Raw genomic sequence first — 20,975 nt, forward strand, 5'->3', positions numbered from 1 at the left:
TTTTTATTAATTGCCAGCACGCTGAAAAATCCATGTAAATTAGATCTATTTATTTATTTATGTAGTTTTAGCCAGAAATGGTATAGCGCCATATCTATTCCTCTCTCTTTCCTCATTCCACAGAGCCTGAACACCTCTGGATGCAATGCCCATTCTCCTGGGTCCAGCATCTGTCGGCTCAGATAGTCCGCCTGACAATTCTCCACCCTGGGATGTAAATAGCCAATCTGGGCCGGTACATGTCGCTCTGCCCACTGAAGTATGCGAGCGACTGCCCAAGCAGCGGCTGAGCTTCTTGTTCCTCCTTGGTGATTTATGTATGCCACAGCCGTGGCATTGTCTGACTGTATTCTGATCGGACATCCTTGAAGAATTATCGACCATGTGTGGAGGCACAGCCTGATCGCTCTCAATTCGAGCAGATTGATCAGCAACTTGGATTCCTCCACCGACCAGAGGCCCTGAGCCGAATGAATCTCCATCACTCCACCCCAGCTGGACAGACTGGCGTCCGTAGTGATCACCGTCCATGTCAGAGGAAGGAACAATTTCCCGGACTGAACCCCCGGTGACCTCAACCACCAGATCAGGGAGTCCCTAACTGGTTGACTCACCTGGATCTGTCGATCCAGGGACAATGGAAATTTGTTCCACTTCATCAGAATCTCCTTCTGCAGGACTCTTGTGTGGAACTGGGCATAAGGTACCGCCTCGAAGGAGGCAACCATGAGCCCCAGTACTCGCATGCAAAAGCGAAGCGACGACCACTTGCGGCTCATCAGTAGATTTGCCGCTGATCTGAGAGTCCTCAAGTTGTCTGAGGGGAGAAAAACCCTTGCTTCCCTGGAGTCCAACAGTAACCCCAGTGTCGATACCACCACCAACTTCTTTAGGTTTAACAGCCACCCAAATTCTTGCAGGGTCTGCAAGGTGATCACCACATCCTCCACTGATTCTGAGGCGGAAGAAGCTCTCAGGAAGAGATTGTCTAGGTAACCCACGATCGCAATCCCGCTTTGTCTCAGCAATGCCAAAACTGGAACCAGTATTTTGGTAAAGACTCGGGGGGGGGGGGGCTTGGGGCTGATGCCAGGCCCAAAGGTAGAGCCATAAACTGATAGTGGGCTTCCCCGACTGCCAAACGCAGACATTTTTGATGCCTAAGGCATATGGGTATGTGCAGGTACGCATCCTGGATGTCCAAGGACGCCAGGAAGTCCCCTTGATGGAGTGCAGCGACTACTGAGCGAACTGATTCCATCCTGAACCTCTGCACTTTCACAAAGTGATTGAGGGCTTTCAAGTCCAAGATTGGACGTACCCCTTCCTTCTTGGGAACTACAAACAGATTTGAGTAGAACCCCTGGAAGCGCTCCGATTCCGGAACTGGTACAATCAGCCCCTGATTCAGAAAGTCCCTCACCGCCCCTAACAGGGCTTCCCGGCGAACCGGGGACACGGGTATGCTGGAGGGGAAGAATCTGTTTGGTGGCCAAGAGAGAAACTCTATCTTGTAGCCTGTGGATATCAGATCGCAGACCCATTGGTTAGATAACCGGGAGGTCTGCCGGGCTCCAAACTCCTGAAGACGACTCCCCACCTGAGACATGGGTGGGGGAAAACCTTCATGCGGTAGCACTTTTGTTCGCAGACTTGTGGGTCCAGGGACACTTCTGACCGTCCGTGGGCGTCCTGTCGGGCTGGGGGCGTTTTGCCAAAGCACCGGGCGGACAAAAAAGCTGCTTGTGAGCGAAAAAAGAGGTCCCTTATCTACGGCGTGGCTCCTTAACCTTCCTGGCCTGTGAGAGTAGGGTACTCTTACCACCCATGGCATTCTTAATATTGTCATCCAATGAGGCTCCAAAGAGCCGGTCGCCAAGGAAGGGAAGATCCGTCAGGGCTTTCTTGGATGCCTGGTCAGCAGACCAGTATTTCAGCCAAATGAGGCGCCTCAGCGCCACAGCTGACACTGAAGCCCTGGATAACAGGCGGAGAGTATCCAGGGCCGCGTCATAAACGTACTTAAGGCCATACACTAGTTGGTCTGCCAGCTCTACACAGACAGGGGAGGCGTTCTGCTCTCCCAATTCGCGGTGTAAAAGTTTTGCCCACTCAGTCAGTGTCTGCGACATCAGTGCAGATGCCAGTACAGGTCGCATGGCTGAGCCCCACAACCGTAAACAAGGAACGAGCCACTGCCTCGGCCTTCCTGTCCGTGGGATCCTTGAATGCAGGAGTCCCCTCGACCGGGATCGTGGTTACTTTATTTAACCTAGATACTGGGGGGTCCACGACCGAAGGAGCCGACCACTTTTTGAGAAGGCTTTCCTCAAAAGGGGAACGCACCACCAGATTTTTGGGGGCCGAAAAGGTCCGTTGCGGGCGATCCCATTCCCTGTAGATGAGTTTGTCAAAATAAGTCAAATACAGCGGCGGGGAATCATCCTCACTGTCCGAACGGTCCTGGTCAGCTACGTCTGATAGGTCAGAGCAGGGGTCTCCAGCCGCAGCAGGGCCCGAGTGTCTGCATCAAGGCTCTCCCCAGAGGACAGGGGGGGGGGGGGGGACAGGGGCCTCTTACGTGCACCTTTTCTGCCACGTGCCACCTCTATCTTAGCAACATAGGAATTAAGGACCACAGTCAGGGTGTCCATGCACACCGCACTAACTGGAGGTGACCTGGTTGCTATAGCCTGGATTTCGGGGGAAGAAACACCAGTTTCTGAAGCCATGCTGACCCTAGCCTGTCTGCCACCTGCAAGAGGACTTAGGACAGTGAAGGTCCCACCCTCCTGCTGCCGCCGCGTGGGGGGTGGGGGGGGGGGGGTTACTTAGCGCTAGACTCACCACCCTGGGGCATTCTGTGAAACCCACAGCAGTACCTGTAGTCCCTAGGAGGTTCCCAGTTGCAGAGAGGAGAAAACTGCGTCAGCAGCAGCAGCTACAACCAGCGGTGCAACGATCTGCAGAGCAACTTCAGCATTCAGCAAAGAGCCATCCAGCGTCCTGCACACACAGAGGACACAGGAAGCAGCAAGTGAGAGCACATGTAATGCTGCCACAAGAGGACAGCGGTGAAAAAAAGCGCTCAGGCTTTAAGAAAATGGCCGCCAATGTAATCAATAGGAAATCCTAAAAAAAATGGCTGCTGAAGCTCACCAGGGGAATTTTCAGCTTTCCCAAATCCAAGATGGCCGCTGGATGGCGCCATGCGGTGACAGAGGAAAAAATAAAAACGTGCTGCCTGCTTGCAGTCAGAACAACCTCCACAAACCTTTTTTGTGACCCCCAGACCTGGACCAGGGTTAATGCCAGCCGCACACAGCCCCCACAGGTGAGAAACAACGAACCCACACACCCACCGCCTGCAGAGCATGCAGCCACCCCCCTCAAAGGGGGGAAGAAGGGGTGATAGGGACTTGGGAGAGAAGATAGGGAGGTGAGGTGGCCCCCGAATCGACCCCCAGAGAATGCCCAGCTGCTCACCCCACCGAAGCAGGGAGAGCCGTACTTACCAGTCCTGAAGAGCTGGGAGACATTCCATCACAGACCTACTCCTGTGTAGTTACAGGGTAGCTGTTGGCCTCGGTATACTGTGATCCAGACAACAGTAGCCCGGTCATATGTATACCCCAGAGCATTGAAGCTCACTGACCACCTCTGGAGCTGAGGCATGTTGTGGCCTGCCGAGCCTTAGCTGCGGCCTGCTCACGCTCGATGGCCGGACTGGGGAGACTACAAGGATATCATTAACCAGCCTGTCACCCAGCCGACAGTTGATAGAAGATCTCAGGATCTTTCATCTTGCGCAAAAAGCAGCAAACTTTCAGCAAAAACATGGACCGAGAGGCCCACGAGGTTTCCTAGGTCATTCTCCTTGCTAGGCAAAATAAAAATTGAAGCTGAAGCTGCTGGGAGCAGGAGGAGGGTTGATGGCACAGGGTCCGCCCCCCTGGGGCAGGGTTAAAGTTCTGTGTATTGTGTAACAATTTTGCTTAGTTTCTCCTAATGGCAGGCTATACAACCCATTTAGTTACAGAGAGGAGCTGTGTCGGTCGGTGAATATAAGAGAAATACACTTTTTTGAATTAAAAAAATAAGACAACAGTAAGTTAGCCCAATTTTTTTTATATTGTGAAAGATGATGTTATGCCGAGTAAATTTATACTCATCATGTCACGCTTCAAAGTTGTCCCCTCTTGTGAAATGGTGACAAATTTTTACCCTTAAAAACTTCCATATGTGATGTTTAAAAAAGTCTACAGGTTGCATGTTTTAAGTTACAGAGGGGGTCTAGGGCTGAAATTATTGCTCTTGTGCTACCGATGGCGGAGATTCCTCACATATGTGGTTTGAACACCGTTTCAATATGCGGGCGCTACTTACGTAAGTGTTTGCTTCTGCATGCGAGCTCGGCAGGACGGGGCGCGGTTAAAGTTTTTTTACCCTCCATTAGCACAAAAATTCAAGAACCAGCATATAAGCTCATGACACGCTGGTACAACACCCTAGCCAAGTTGCATGGCTGGAACCCACAGACTCCTGAGGCCTTCTGGAGGTGTCAAAAAGAGAGAGGCACATGGTCCCATATATGGTGGCACTGTCCACTAATCGTACCAGATTGGGACAAAGTCAAATCCTTGATGAAACAAATAACTGAAACCAAACTTACTTTGAACGTGACATGTTGTTTACTGCACGTAACCAATGTCTCATTAAAGAGATATAAGCACTCTCTATCAAGACAACTACTAAATGTGGCCAAGTCCTTAATTCCTATACATTGGAATTCCCACTGGATTTCCTCCATAGCAGAATGGCTGTGCAAGGTATCAGACACCTGTGAAATGGAGGAGACTATCACAGGCCAATGATAGACTCCATAAGACTTGGCAACCCTGGCTCGTCTTCAAATGCTCCCGAGCCTATGAAGACATCCCGACACCCCTGAACACATAGACAACATATATAATGGTGACCTCACAGACACCTTTTGAAGACTCATGAATACCCACACGGAAATCTATACTTGCAGAGAGGTATCTGATGCTGTCCTTCTCCCCTGCTGTTCTCTACATTTCCTTTTTCTCCCCTCTTTCCTATCCTCAAAAAATTGCTAGCAATAGCGACTAAGGCTGTTTGTTAGGATCTAGAAAGGTTATTAAAACACCATAGTCCTGCTCACACAGGAATTTTGTGACTGCAAGTCAAAAAGTCTAACAGTTTAGGCAGTTGAGCAAGGGAATATTTCCTGACTATGAAGACTTTGTTAACAGTGAGTGCTAGTTCACACCAGATGCAGTTCCGTGCACTGTTTTTCTGCATAAAATGCGTGCAGTGTTTTCCATGTATTCCAATGGCTCTAGTTCACACCAAGGCAGTCAGTTTCTGCACTGAAAACTGCATGGTGTGAACTAGAGCCATTGGAATACATGGAAAACACTGTGCACGCATTTAAGTGCAGAAAAAAAACCGCACAGAACTGCATATAGTGTGAACTGACCCTTACAGTTTGGTCCTTGTATCCAGGCTATATGTATCTGAATGTATGATATTACCATTTACCAAACCGTTTTGCAAAACAAGCAGTTGAATCTGCAAATACTGTGTTATACAGTCAATCCTTTAATAAACCCCCAAATAAAACCCCCCAAAAAGACACTTTTATTTTTACGATGTTCTTTAAAAAAAAAAAAAATAATAATAATAATTGTGTTACTTTTATTCCTATTACAAGGAATGTAAAAATCCCTTGAAATATAAACAAACATGACAGGACCTCTTTAATGTGAGATCCGAGGTCATAAAGACCTCATATCTCATATTTACACTAAAATGCAATAAAAAAAAAAAAAAAAAAAAGTCTCCAAGAGCTATGGGCAAAAGCGACATGGGGGCTTCTTCCCTTCACTCAGCTCCATACCATAGATGGGAGCAGATGTGATCGTCTCTGGTAATCGTCAGAGGGCACCGGAGCATGGCGGGAGGGCGATAAAACTGACCTTGCTGAGAATCCGCCACATAGACCACTTTTATCTGAAAGCGGACTGCCTGCTGAAGAAGAGGATACTGGGGTCATGGCAGCTAGCCTCTTCAAACAGCCGACATACAACGATGGCGGGCAGTCCGTAAGTGGTGAAGAGAGTGCTCCTAATTTCAGCTCGTTACCTGTATAGAAGACACCTGGAGCCAGAAATATTGCCGATTGGTAGGGAATCAAATACTTATCATACTATATAATTAACCGCTTGCCGACCAGATCATGCAGATATACTGCAGCAGGTCAGATGGGCTGCGTAAATCTCCGTACCTGTATGGCAGTTTGTGCGGGCGCAGCGCTCTCGCTGCGGGAGCGTGCCCGCAGGTTGAGCGGACACGATGTTCACCAGCGAACTGTGATCGTGGTGAGGAGAGGCAGAAAGGGGAACTGCCTATGTAAACAAGGTGATTCCCCATTCTGCCAGATGACATGACAGATTTACTGTTCCCAGTGATCGGGAACAGTGATCTCTGTCATGTTCCAGTGAGCCCACCCCCCCTGCAGTTAGAACACGCTGAGGGAACAGTTAAACCCTTGATCGCTCCCTAGTGTTAACTCCTTCCCTGCCAGTGTCATTTTTACATTGACCAGTGCATTTTTATAGCACTGATCAATGTAATAATGTTACTGGTCCCCTAAAAGTGTAATTTGGGGTCAGATTTGTCCGCCGCAATGACGCAGTCCCGTTTTACCAGTAAAAACAATAAAATAAAATAAAAGTCCCTAAATCTATCCCATAGTTTGTAGATGCAATAACTTTTGCGCAAACCAATCGATATATGCCTATTGCGATTTTTTTTTACCAAAAATATGTAGATGAATATAGATCGGCCTAAACTCATAAATAAATGTGTTTTTTAAATATTTTTTGGGATATGTATTATAGCAAAAAAGTAGAAAAAAAAATCCAAAAAATATACTTTTTTGCAAAACTGTTGCATTTGTTTGCTTATAGAGCAAAAAAAAATAAAAAATGCAAAGGTGATCAAATACCACGAAAAGAAAGCTCTATTTGTGGGGAAAAAAAGGACGCCAATGTCATACAACGGAACATGTACAACGTCGCATGACCATGCAATTGTCAGTTAAAGCCACGCAATGCGGTATCGCAAAAGATTGCCTAATCAGAAATCCTTTCGGGGCTGAAGTAGTTAAACTGCAAATCAATTTATAACTTTTTTGAAATGTGTTTTTCTGGATATTTTTATTATTCTGTCTCTCGCGTTTGTAAACCGCAGCAAGTTTAGGAGATATTCCCTGTACCTACAGGTAAGCCTCATAGCCTTACCTGTAGGTGGTACAAGATCATGAAATTACTTTACTATCACTTTAAACTTTACTGCAGTAAGCTGGTGGTGGTAAGGGAGGTGAATGCCAAGCCCTATAAATGGCTTCACCTTCCAGAAAGTGAAATCATTTTTAAACTCTGGTGGCAGATTAGGGGGTTATAGGAGGGTGGTATAGGCACTTTAAATAATCTGATAATTTATTTGCATAGTATGGGTAAAGTTAAAGTTTGCTTTAAACTAGAACTTTTTTTCTATTTTAATTTTGGAAAGTGTGGAGAAGGCAAAATTATCCAAGAGGTTTTTACTGCTGTCTGCATTCAAAGGTGAAATTCCCTTTGCCTGCCAGGAGATTAAATCTGAATGAGGAGAAACCCCTCCAACAACTTTTGTCACAGTTGTCACCAACCAGGACAGCTGCTCCAGTGGTAGATTTTCTCTCAAACACCCCATTCTTGTGACAGCTGGGACTTGTGGATTTTTCCTTCCCACATTCTGTCCCACTGATAACCAACATGTGGACCAAGGTTGTAACATTTTCCCAATCCACTGCTAAACATTTTGGATGGCATTCCATATTGATGGAATGTGAAGAACAAAAACAGGAAGGGATACACCAACTTGCTGAGTATTTAGTTGAATTAATGAAGTAATGGGCAAATACATGAGTTAGGAAACAGACATTGCTGGCAAATAGCAATTTGGAAAATGTTGCCACTTACCTGGTATAACAGGAAACTTGTTTATTACAATAGTTTTAATGACATGCAAATAATACTCCACCAGAAGTAGTATGACATGGTAGCCAGCAAATGACCAATTGAAACTCTTAGGTAATACTTACTTCTTTTTTACACAGCAGACAGTTGTTATCACTACAACAACAACAACAGTTGCTGCTCCGGCTGCAATGAGTGAGTACTTAACACCTGTGAAAAAAAAATAAAAAATATTATAGGTGAATGTGTTATTTCCAGTAAGAGGATTTTCCAATGGCTGTATATTGTGTAAAATAGTTTTCAGCGATATGTGTTGGACAGGAAATAAAAGGAAGCTCCAACATCTAAAAAGACTGTAAGATGTATTAGACAAATTAGCCTTAATAGGTTGTTATGGAAAGTGAGGAGCAAGTTCGATCTGTAACTTGTTAAATAGATTTATGACATTACTATGTAATATTTTAGAGAAAATCAAGGGTCTCTTGATTATCAAAAAGCAGTCCTTAAAGGGGAACTTATTTTGCTTTCTACCCCCTCATATCTTTTTTTTCTTGAGTAACCTACTTACGCACCCAGGGAATCCAGCACGGTTTCTGCTGTAATTTGCCACTCTGCTGCATTGTGCCACAATCTACTTTCCGTAAATCTTTAGGAGCTGGCTGTCTCTTACTAGTTCATGCAGCTAGCCTCCTGACGACATGCTGCTCAGTTCTTCTCCCCTCCAGATGCTGGGTGCAAGCAGATGCCTCCTGCTATATCTGATGCAGATATCCTGGAGGACTGCTGAAGCAGGACTGACCTCATTCTCGCCTAGAAAAGCATGGAGGTAGGAGAAAACAAAAATCCAGAAAAAAAAAAAAAGTTTTCAAGTTTTCTGAGGGGTCCCTTTTTTGCTATGGAGGTCCACCTCTAGATGTAGGACTACTTAGACATGAAAGACACACTATTCTGATGCAGGCAGTAAATAGTTTCATCAATATCCCCTCTAGGAGTGATCACTCAGACTGCACACTGTAGCTTTGTGACTAGTAAAAAAAGATGGGATGCAGCAGAGGTAGCAGAACTATCTAAAGCTTGCCATAGATAGATGGAAAACGTACCAGTTTAGTGAGGATCAGCAGAACTTTGGCCATTCCCGCTCAAGAGAAGTTGAGCTAATGATTATAGTATAGGGGTATGGAGGATGAGTGTACCATCCCATAATGAACACATACCATATTAGAACAGAATAAATTGGGACTTTACATGTGCCTTGCAAGGTCTAATGAAAACACAAACCATGGAAATTTGTATAAAAAGATAAATAAATCTTTATTCTATACATACACATAATTGGTTATAAAAAATTGCAAAAGGCTAATTAAAAACAGTTACTGTAAGGTTGTCCAGGGTATTATGGCAACTGGAAAATCTGGCTAGGTGGTCTATGCATTTCGCGGGACAACCTGCTTCATCAGGGCTTTGGATTAGAACACACAATTATCTATATACTGTAATAATATATAAAAACATTATTGGCCGAAGAATCCATATAGAAGAGAAAAATAAAAAACAATGTATTCATTGTATATTTCAACAAGGTTAACAATATCACATCTAATTTCCATCTTTTTTAATAATCAGTTAAAAAGTCTACTGACTGCATTCCAATAAAGCTTGTTGTATGTATCATGGCATTCCACACTATGCCACGATACATACAACAAGCTTTATTGGAATGTAGTCAGTAGGCTTATTACCCGATTGTTAAAAAAGATGGAAATTAGATGCAATATGGTTTGTTAACTTTGTTGAAATATACGAGTACATTATTATTTTTTTGTGGTCTACGAGTGCTCGTTGGCCTGCGAGTGCATGTGTATTGTCTTTTTGAGTACCTGTGTATTGTCTTGTTGAGTGCACTTGTATCAGGAAGCTAGTTGTTAGGTAATCTGGACAGGGTATAATCCCCAATCCTCATTAAATTGAATAGGTATGATGCCCGGCGGGTGTGGAGAAGCCACTTGTACATCTCGCGGAATGTATGCGTTTCTTGAGCATCCGATCGAGGGTGAATACTGCTTTGCAATATGTAAGCGCATGGTTTCCCTGGAAGCCCAGGTTCTGAATCTGGGGAAGCAACTGTCAGCACTGAGAAGTCCCTCCATACTAAAGGAGAGCCAGGAACGTATATGGCAGGTGCCGGCTGTGGCCAGCACAGAGGTGGGTGGAGACAAAGAGGTGCAGACACTAGCAAAAAGTAGATGGGCGACAGTCAGGAAGGGTAGAGGGGGAAGTGCCAGGGAGGCCGATCCAGGGCTGCAGCATTCCAATAAGTACGCTGCCTTGAGTGACATTGATGAAACCAGTCAGGGACCAGCAATCCTGGAGCTGAGGGACTATTCTAGCTGCTGGGGGAATAACTCATCCAGTGAGAATGGGGGGGAAGCAAAAGGGAAAGGAAATTCTTAGAAGGACAGAGAGGCCAATCTGTAACAAAGACCTGAAGCGCCGAACAGTATGTTATCTACCGGGCGCTCGGCACATCATGGATCTGGTGGACAGATTACTGGGAGGAGCTGGGGTAGACCCAGCTGTCATGGTGCACATTGACACCAAAGACAAAGTCAGAGGCAGATGGAGTGTCCTACCCACTTGCTGACCTCTGCATGCTGATGTACATTCCTACTTTGGGGACGGATATCGTTATGGCAGCAGCTAGCTGCCATAACCCCAGTATCCCTGTGTTCGGCCTGCAGTCAGCTACAAGATAAAAGTGGTCTCTGTGGCGTATTCACCGCAAGATCACTTTTATCTGTGGTGGGAGAGGGGCCCCCCCTCCCGCTGTGATCCGGTGCCCTCCGCCGCTTACTGGAGCCATCGGTAGCGATGGAGGCGATCGCATCTCTCCCCTGGGCTGACATGAAGATGAGTGAGGGGAAGATGGCCCCCACCCGTCTGTCTCCATGACATTGCAGGGAGGAAGTGACAAAAAAATGTTTTGTTGCATTTTAGAGTAAATATGAGATCTGAGGTCTTTTTGACCCCAGATCTCATATTTAAGAGGTCCTGTCATTTTTTTTTTTCTATTACAAGGGATGTTTACATTCCTTGTAATAGGAATAAAAGTGATACTTTTTTTCTTAAAACAGTGTACAAATACATTTTTTTAATTTTTTTTTTTTAAATGCGCCCCTTCCTGCTGTGCTTGCATGCAGAAGCGAACACATATGTAAGTAGCGCTCGCATATGAAAACAGTGTTAAAACCACATGAGGAGGTATCACAATCAGTAGAGCAAGAGCAATAATTGTAGCCTTAAACCTTTTCTAACGCAAAAAAAATGCAACCGGTAGAATTTTTTAAAAGTCGCCTATGGAGATTTTTAAGGGTAAACGTTTGTCGCCATTCCACGAGGGGGCGCAATTTTGAAGCATGACATGTTGGCTATCAATTTACTTGGCGTAACATCTTTCACAATATAAACAAATTGGGCTAACTTTACTGTTATCTTATTTTTTAATTTAATAAGGTTTATTTAAAAAAAAAAAAAAAAAAGTGCGCTTCTAAGACTGCTGCGCAAATACGGTGAGACAGAAAGTATTGCAACAGTCGCCATTTTATTCTCTAGGATGTTAGAAAAAAAATGTATAGTGTTTGGGGGTTCTAAGTAATTTTCTAGCGAAAAAAAACAAAACCTGTTTTTAACTTGTAAACACCACATCTAAAAAAAAAGAGGCCCGGTCTTAAAGTGGCTAAAGAACGATTTTAGGGACTTAGGAGCTAAATTGAGGAAAAGGACCTCCAAGGTAGTATTCTCAGGAATACTAGCGGTACATCGAGCCCCACCAGAAAGGCAGAGGGAGATTAGCGAAGTAAACAAGTGGCTGAAGAGTTGCTGTAGTAAGGATGGGTTTGGGTTCCTGGAGGACTGGGCCGACTTCTCAGTCGATAACCGGTACTACAGAAGGGACGGACTGCACCTAAATGAGGAGTGTGCAGATCAGCTGGGAATGAAGATAGACAAAAAGTTAGAGGGTTTTTTAAACTAGGTGGCGGGTCCAGAGGTAGAGCTAGTCAGCGCCGAACATATTCCAGAGGGTAGTATTGGGGGCATTAATGGTAGGTTGACCAAAGCACATAAACCCTAAGGTAAGTATAGTAGCAAGTCCTAGTTGCAATCGCGGAACACCCAATAAGAGGATAATATGCGACTGCTCTAAACTATGTGGCATGTTTACCAATGCCAGGAGCCTGGCGAACAAGATGGGTGAACTAAAGATACTGTTGTACTAGGGGGATTTGGATTTTGTAGGAATTTCAGAGACCTGGTTCAACAGCTCTCATGATTGGCTGGCAACCATTTAAGGGTATACCCTTTATCGCAAGGAAAGAGTGGGTAAAAAAGGGGGAGGGGCAAGAATAATGTACAAGTGAATGTGAGAGATGACATCACATACTGGGAGTATGCTATAGGCCCCCTAACCTGAGGGAGGAAGGGGAGACAGATATCCTATTACAATTTGGATTAGCAGCAAGGATGGGAAGTGTTATCATAATGGGGGATTTTAACTATCCAGACACAGACTGGGCAGAGGGAACCGCACATTCATCTAAGGCTCACCAGTTCCTAAACGTCTTGCAGGACAATTGTATGGGTCAGATGGTAGACGCACCAACTAGAAATAAAGCATTACTAGATCTACTGATTACCAACAATATAGACCTGATCACGGATGTGGAAATATGGGGCAATTTCGGTAACAGCCATCACAGGTCAATTGGCTTCAGTATAAATCACACAAATAGGAAACATAAGGGGAATACAAAGACACTGAATTCCAAAAGAGCCAACTTCCCTAAACTACAAGCCTTGCTAGAAGGCCTACATTGGGACAAAATCTTAGGAACAAAGAACACCGAAGAGAGATTGGTTTGCTTTAAGAGCATATTAAATAAGGGCATTAGCCAATGCATACCATTAGGTAATACATTTAAAAGAGCGAACAAAAGTCCTAGATGGCTTAACACTAATGTAAAATGCATATAAAAGCAAAGGCGAAGGCCTTCAAAAAAATACAAGGTTGAGGGATCATCATCAGCATTCAGACTTTATAACAAATGCAACAAGAAATGTAAGGGTGCAATAAGGATGGCTAAGATAGAACATGAAAGACACACAGCAGAGGAGAGCAAAAAAAATCCCAAGAAATTCTTTAAGTATGTTACAGTAAAAAAAAAAAGGGCAGACAGACCATATTAGCCCCATAAAGAATGGGGAAGGACATCTGGTTACAAAGGATGGGGAGATGGCAAAGGTATTGAATTTATTCTTCTCCTCAGTCTTCATGAGGGAATCAGGGGGGCTTCAGTAACCAAAACTGCAATGTTTATCCTCATGACACATCACAGGAAGCACCTCCATGATTAACAGAGGACAGAATTAAAATTAGACTTGGGAAACTTAACATTAATAAAGTACCCGTGAGGGTACTTAGGGAACTAACAATGTAGCACCAATATTTAAAAAGGGCCCAAAATACATCCCTGGGAATTAGACCAGATAGCCTAACATCAATAGTATGTAAACTCTTGGAGGGGACGATAAGGAACTATATACGCAAGATTTTAGTAATAAGAATGGTATCATTAGCAGTAATCAGCATGGATTTAGGAAGAATCATTCTTGCAGTACCAATCTATTAACTTTCTATGAGGAGGCGAGTTGCCACCTAGATAAAGGAAGACCCATGGACGTGGTGTATCTGGATTTTTCAAAAGCATTTGACCCAGTTCCCCATAAAAGTTTACTGTACAAAATAAGGTCCATTGGCATGGACCATAGGGTGAGGACACGGATTGAAAACTGGCTACAAGGGCGAGTTCAGAGGGTGGTGATAAATGGGGAGTACTTGGAATGGTCAGGGGTGGGTAGTGGGGTCCCCCAGGATCCTGTTCTGGGACCAATCTTATCTTTCAAGAAACTATTAGATAAGCACCTGAACGACCGTAACATACAGGGATATATAATGTAATACTGACATATAATCACACACATGGGTTGGACTTGATGGACTTGTCTTTTTTCAACCTCACCTACTATGTAACATGATTGCATTACCTCTGAGGCCAATGTTTTTGTCCAACAAGAAGTTACTTAGCATGATGCATGCAGGTGTTAATAAAGTGATATTATTTATCGCCGAGTAGAAAGAAAATGTAGGATATTAGTTAAGATATCTAAAATTTTGCTTTAATTCACAACTAATCTTGAGCTACAGTAGTGTTTGTGTAGAAGTCACCTTAGTAACATACAAGAAGTCATGTAAAGGGTAAGAAAAACACAATGAATCTTGCTTCATTTAATAAAAAAGTATACCGTCTGGAACACATCTCGATACAACTGCAGGAAAAGCAAATGCTTATAAACTTGATCTCACAAGCCCTTATTACATCTTACCTGTGGTAAATGGACTTAATGTAACGGACAGGTGTAGGTTAAGTTTCTTTGTAGCAGTCCACGGTTTGCAATTGGAGATGTTTACCCAAAATGAAGAATACAAGTCAAGGGGACCTGGTAGCTGCTGCTCATCTCTCTTTACTATGCCGGGCCCATAGTCTCTCTCCTCCTTTACACTGACATATGCCCGGCCCATTTCACAAGATACATCTAATTTATCATTTCCAAACGTCAGTCGGCCAAACTGTTTACTGGGTACTTTTATATTCCAGGAAAGAGAAACATAATCTGGGAGCCCAAAGTCCCAGTTTGGAGTCTGAATATAAATAGTTTCTCCGGGCTTCGGCGATGCTGTGAATATACACTCCTCTGTAAAAGAAAAAACAGACACTTTTTTTTGGAAAAATGCATAATCTGAACAATCCAGTACTTTTAAATATAGGTACAATTGCAAATAGGTTTCCAAGTACCGTCACAGATTTTCCAGTGTTTTACAATGTCTAAAGTGGGCCAATTTTAACAATTTATGATTATACAGCGATATATGGTAGATATACTGCATACTACTGTTTATTACAGTATTATAGCAAAGAAAGTCATATGCCTATCAGGTAACAGCAAAAGTTAATTAATAACACAGAAAAAGAAGTATGCTTTGCAGCTCCCATTGTCTGATGGAAACCTCATTTGGTAAAGGGTCACCACTGTGATGCCACACTCAAGTTCTCTAAAGCAGGACTGTTCAGCAGGCTGAATGTACCCAAATTAGTCGATCGATCAACTTGGATGCAACCAGCATGTCAAATTTTGCATGCAATTTTTGCCAGCAGCTATAGACACCTTCAATAATTACTGTGTGTCCTCCTGGCAGGGACAGCTCCTTGCCCCCCTCCCGGTGAGAGAACCAAATAGCTGCACGGGGGGCATTCCCCCATCAATACAGTCAGTGGTTGTAGATAAGGAAATCACTCCATCTATGGCCAGCCGACTCAATTGCTGGATAGAAGATTTTAATAAACTCAATGTTTCTAATTCACTTTCAATTTAAAAAAACAAAAGTCGTTTTTAAAAATTAAAGAGAAAAAAATATGTAAAACATTTTTTCTGTATTTAATAAACTGATGCATTTTGATGCAAGTATTTCCAACTGCTGCGCCAGTGGGAGCTGTTGATGAGATCTTGGTTATATGCCTGTTATCATTCCCCTTCTGGTAAGGAGATTTGATTGTCACTGTGGTGTGGAGTGCTGCTATTACACACTGAAGCTGGTGCTGGGATTTCATCCTTCCTTTTCTATTTAAAGGACTGTTTCACTTATTTAGCGCAGCATGTGGACTTTTTATATCCCCTAAAGACCAACACTCCTGGAAGTATCTATTTCCAGTGGTCCTTTGCTGCTCTTACTGGTTCCTCCTGCTGACCCCCCACATCACTACAAAAGACAGTAATGACATGAAGGTCAGCATTAGGAAACAGTGAGCTCTGCAGGAGAAACTTCTAAACAGATGGTTTACTAGCAGACTTCGGGGGATTATTCTGCAGCAAAGGAGCTGTGCTTGCCAGTACTGACAGCAGGATAGGCAAATATATGCGGTGCTATTTTGCGGGTATTTCTTTATAGGGGAATGTATTTTTTGGGATAGGGCTAGGCAATACCCAAAACTCATCTATAACTAAAACCTGTTTTTATTGCTGTGGGTATTACTTGGGTACAGTCACCATGTTTAATTGTCTTGGTGACCATTATCTCAGGGATATAAAGTGATTGATATGGCCAGCACTAGTAGCCTACCAGGCTTTGATGCAGTGCATGCATGCTAGCAGTTTTTCAGTTTTAGTTGTCATGGTAGCCAGGGCCGTCTAATATTGATTGGGGCCTGGGTAAGAATTTTCTTGCCCCGCCCCATGCAATTTCACTCTCCACCTGCCATGAGACATACAATAAATAGCAGCTAGACTTATCAGATCAGGCAGCAATTGCAATTGCTTGTCAGTGGTTACAGCATATCATTACTGCTTAATTCCTGGTTGCTAGAGGTTACAGCACACATTATGGTTCACAGATTAGTTGCTAGAGGTTACAGCAAATGATTTCTACTTGTTAATTGGTTTCTAGAGCTTAATGTGCAGTAATACTGCTCACCGATTGGTTGCTAGAAGTTACAGCACATCATCTCCTCACTGCAGGGGAGCACGATACACATATGAATGCCACCTTTATTTACATATCAATGTCTCCGGCCGCAGCTATTTACTTAGTAATGCCACCGCTATTTACATATGAATGCCGGTTATTTACATGTAAACACAGGGTCTGCAGGTGAGTCATCTGTATGCAATAGGGCAGAGCTGTGCATCATTAGTACCAGCAATTTTCACTGAGATATCGGGACACAGCATAGGACTAACAACTTCAAGGGACAAGGGAATTTAAACTGGGATAGTTGGCAAGTACGAGGCAGCTGCTTTGGGCCCCACAATAATGACAGGGCCCAGGGCAGCTGCCCCTTTTGCCCTGCCTTAAAGACGGCCCTGATGGTAGCATTCCAACTTTTTACACTTTCTTTTTTTACATAGTCGCTCATACCTTTAATGAATGACACAAAGGACACATGTAGGTCATGTTTCAGCAGTTCCTGCATATCTGTCTGTTGTGGTATATGCATAATGATGGTGACATTGTCTCTCATTTGAACCTCTTCAAAGGATCCATTTGGACAAAAAGTACCAATTCTAAACTGGTTTTTGTTGGTGGAGCTGATGATTTCATAAGTAAAACCTGAAGTAGTTGAGTTACAGGGTTTATCCCGGGTATCTTGTTGCAGGAATATAGATTTAGAGGTCACTTCAGTACTGATGTATTCGGGCGCTAGCAGCCTCCAGGTAAAACTCTCCAGGCGGACAGGAAATTTAATGAATGATTGAGGGATGTTAAGGGCCACGTTGCTGATATTGCAGGTTCTGAGATCCCAACATGCTAAGAACACAAAATTAAATTGCAAAGAATATGTTAAAAGAGTAGGTTTCTACAATGATCAGTATTTAGCACAAAAGACAGAGTGATTATCCTAGGTCGCATGTCAACACTACTGAGCCTCCAGGCAGAAATAGGTGAAGCACAGTCTTGTATGTCTACTCTGTGTCCTTCGCCACTTACAATAAATCTAGAGTAGTCTTTTCAGACATGGCAGCAAAGGAACCCACAGAAGGCCCATCTGCATTCAGACATATTGGTGTCACATAAGCCTTCCAGTGTCTATAAATGCTATGCTGAAAACGGTCTAATTTTAACTGTAATCAATATTGAAACTGAAGCAATCACTAATCACAACTGCAGTAAAATGTTGACACAACTGTATTCCACCACATGTTCCCACGCAGGGCGGATACATGCACAGTAGTTTGTGGCCGGGCCAGGCAACGTCATTACTGGTTTCGGGTATAACGCACGTCTGGTCGGGACGTATATATAGATGGATGCGGTGCTTCCTGGCCAGAAACAGCCCCCCTCTGCCTGGAAGCTTACAGACAGCGGGTTCACCATTTTATCCAACAGCACTAGGTAGGTTGTTGCCGCCTTCCAAAATTGCTAACGCTGCCCTTGAATGTGGCCGGGTCGGAGGGAATTTTTATACAGTACTTTGGGCTTACTTATTATTTTCCTCCCCTTTTTCCAGCCTTAAGGCTCTTGGATCCCCACTGGATTCTGATGTCCATATTGGATGTAAAATAAGGATAGATCTAAACAATTTGGTTAAGGCATATAAAGCTTGGGATTGGTGGAATTCTCTGCCAGGCCCTCTACCTATACTACCTTTGTTATATAGCACCGTAAGGGGTTTCCACCTACCTATGCACCCCTGCAGCCAGTTTTTGCTCCCTTGTGGTTATGTGCTGCTTTGCTTGGCTGTCTATGGGTGAGGATGCACACAGATGACATGCTTATCACTGATTATTACTATACAGTGTCTGTATATATACACATACACACAGACACACACAGTATCCCACGAAAGTGAGTACACCCCTGACATTTTTGTAAATATATTATATCTTTTCATGTGACAACACTGAAGAAATTACACTTTGCTACAATGTAAAGTAGTGAGTGTACAGCTTGTATAACAGTGTAAATGTGCTGTCTCCTCAAAATAACCCAACACAGCCATTATTGTCTAAACCGCTGGTGACAAAGGTTAGTACACCCCTAAGTGAAAATTTCCAAATTGGGCCCAAAGTGTCAATATTTTGTGTGGCCACCATTTTCCAGCAATGCCTTAACCCTCTTGGGTATGGCGCTCACCAGAGCTTCATAGATTGCAACCGGAGTCCTCTTCCACTCCTCCATGACAACATCACGACAGCTGGTGGATGTTAGAGACCTTACACTCAACCACCTTCCGTTTGAGGATGCCCCACAGATGCGCAATAGGGTTTAGGTATGGAGAAATCACCCTCAGCTTTACCCTCAGCTTCTTTAGCAAGGCAGTGGTCGTTTTGGAGGTGTGTTTGGATCTATTATGCTGGAAAACTGCCTTGTGGCCAAGCCTCTGAAGGGAGGGGACCATGCTCTGCTTCAGTATGCCCCACTACATGTTGGCATCCATGGTTCTCTCAATGAACTGTAGCTCCCCAGTGCCGGCAGCACTCATGCACCCCCAGACCATGACACTCCCACCACCATACTTGACTGTAGGCAAGACACACTTGTCTTTGTAGTCCTCACCTGATTGCCACCACACACACTTGACACCATCTGAACCAAATAAGTTTATCTTGGTCTCATCAGACCACAGGACATGGTTCCAGTAATCCATGTCCTTAAGTCTGCTTGTCTTCAGCAAACTGTTTGTAGGCTTTCTTGTGCATCATCTTTAGTAGAGGCTTCCTTCTGTGACAACAGTCATGCAGACCAATTTGATGCAGTGTGCGGCGTATTGTCTGAGCACTGACTGGCTGACCTCCCACCCCTTAAACCTCTGCAGCAATGCCTGAAGCACTCATATGTCTATTTAGCAAAAAACACCTCTGGATAGGACGCTGAGCAAGTGCACATAACTTCTTTGGTCAACCATGGTGAGGCCTGTTCTGACTGGAACCTCTCCTGTTAAACCGCTGTATGGTCTTGGCCACCATGCTGCAGCTCAGTTTCAGGGTCTTGGCAATCTTCTTATAGCCTAGGTCATCTTAATGTAGAGAAACAATTCTTTTTTTCAGAGCCTCAGAGAGTTATTTGCCATGAGGTGCCATGTTGAACCTCCAGTGACCAGTATGAGAGTGAGAGCCATAACACCAAATTTAACACACCTGCTCCCCATTCACATCTGAGACCTTGTAACATTAACAAGTCACATGACACCAGGGAGGGAAAATGGCTAATTGGGCCCAATTTGGAAATTTTCACTTAGGGGTGTACTCACTTTTGTTGCCAGCGATTTAGACATTAATGGCTGTGTGTTGAGTTATTTTAAGGGGACAGTAAATTTACACTGCTATACAAGCTGTCCACTCACTACTTTGCTACAATGTAAAGTGTAATTTCTTCAGTATTGTCACATTAAAATCTATAGTAAAATATTTACAAAAATGTGAGGGGTATACTCACTTTTGTGAGATACTGCAATATATTTGATTTTTAAGTTAAATTCATTGTTTGTCTGTTTTTGTTCTTTTATGCATATTAGATTGCAAGAAGATTGAAGAAGCGCTTAAAGGCGCGCAACATGTAGAGTTTTCTCCATTACGAATCTGCCACCAACCATCTTCTTTTTCAATACTATCACCGAAGCTGAATCATTCTTAAACCTAATATTATGGTAATATTTAGTTATGTAGCTGGTAAGAGAGCTGTATAGCTTTAATCATGTTATGTTTTTAATATGTATGTCAATATATTTTTCTAATTATGTCTAAATAAAAATGTATATATTTTTCTATCTAATTGTACGGGTGTGCCTATAAAGGCCACGTTCTTTTATCTAAATGGATTCCACTAGTAACTGGGGAATGTAAAGCAATTAGACTCCTTCAGACTTTCTGTGCCCTGTGGAGCCTTCTAAAGAGTGACCCACAACCCTGGACTTGAATAGCCCCCTGCGGCCAACTATCCTTACTGCACTCAGTGACAAAGTGAGTGTCCAAGCAGGATCCAGTGCTCAAAGCAACAATACACATCACTGCTACAGCATGGGGTGTGGATCTCAAGGTATTACCAAGGTTGCAGGAATCCAGATATATTGCTCCATTTGCTGTAGCAGAAGGCAGTGAAGAATTGATTAAAGAATTTGAAGTAACGATAATCTAGTTAAAAGAGAAGTATTTTTTTAAATTTTTTATTCATACTCGCCTAGGTGGATGCAGCATCGGACTGATGCTGCATCTGTGCAACCCCCTCCCCCCCCCCCTGCCTCTTACAATGAGAACCAAGAGATCGAACATCTCCAAAGGCTCAGTTCTCACAGCTCCCTGCTCTCTGGAGAGGGAGGAGGGGGC

At 43.7% G+C, this 20,975-nt stretch overlaps 1 protein-coding gene across 1 annotated transcript in view; it reads right to left on the reverse strand.

Annotated features, from left to right (window-relative positions):
- The window catches only part of CDCP1 (CUB domain containing protein 1), a 173,194-nt gene that overhangs the window by 23,039 nt on the left and 129,180 nt on the right, over positions 1–20,975 (reverse strand). Inside the window, exons 6-8 of the mRNA XM_077491587.1 lie at positions 17,071–17,460; positions 14,484–14,852; positions 8,171–8,255 (exon numbers count right to left, since the gene is read on the reverse strand). Coding sequence (XP_077347713.1) covers positions 8,171–8,255; positions 14,484–14,852; positions 17,071–17,460 — 844 coding nt within the window. The remainder of the gene's footprint in view (positions 1–8,170; positions 8,256–14,483; positions 14,853–17,070; positions 17,461–20,975) is intronic.

Source organism: Lithobates pipiens, unplaced genomic scaffold (genome assembly GCF_037356315.1).
Source record: "Lithobates pipiens isolate NorthernLeopardFrog02 unplaced genomic scaffold, aLitPip1_a1.2 Scaffold_19, whole genome shotgun sequence".
In the NCBI taxonomy this organism is placed as follows: domain Eukaryota; kingdom Metazoa; phylum Chordata; class Amphibia; order Anura; family Ranidae; genus Lithobates; species Lithobates pipiens.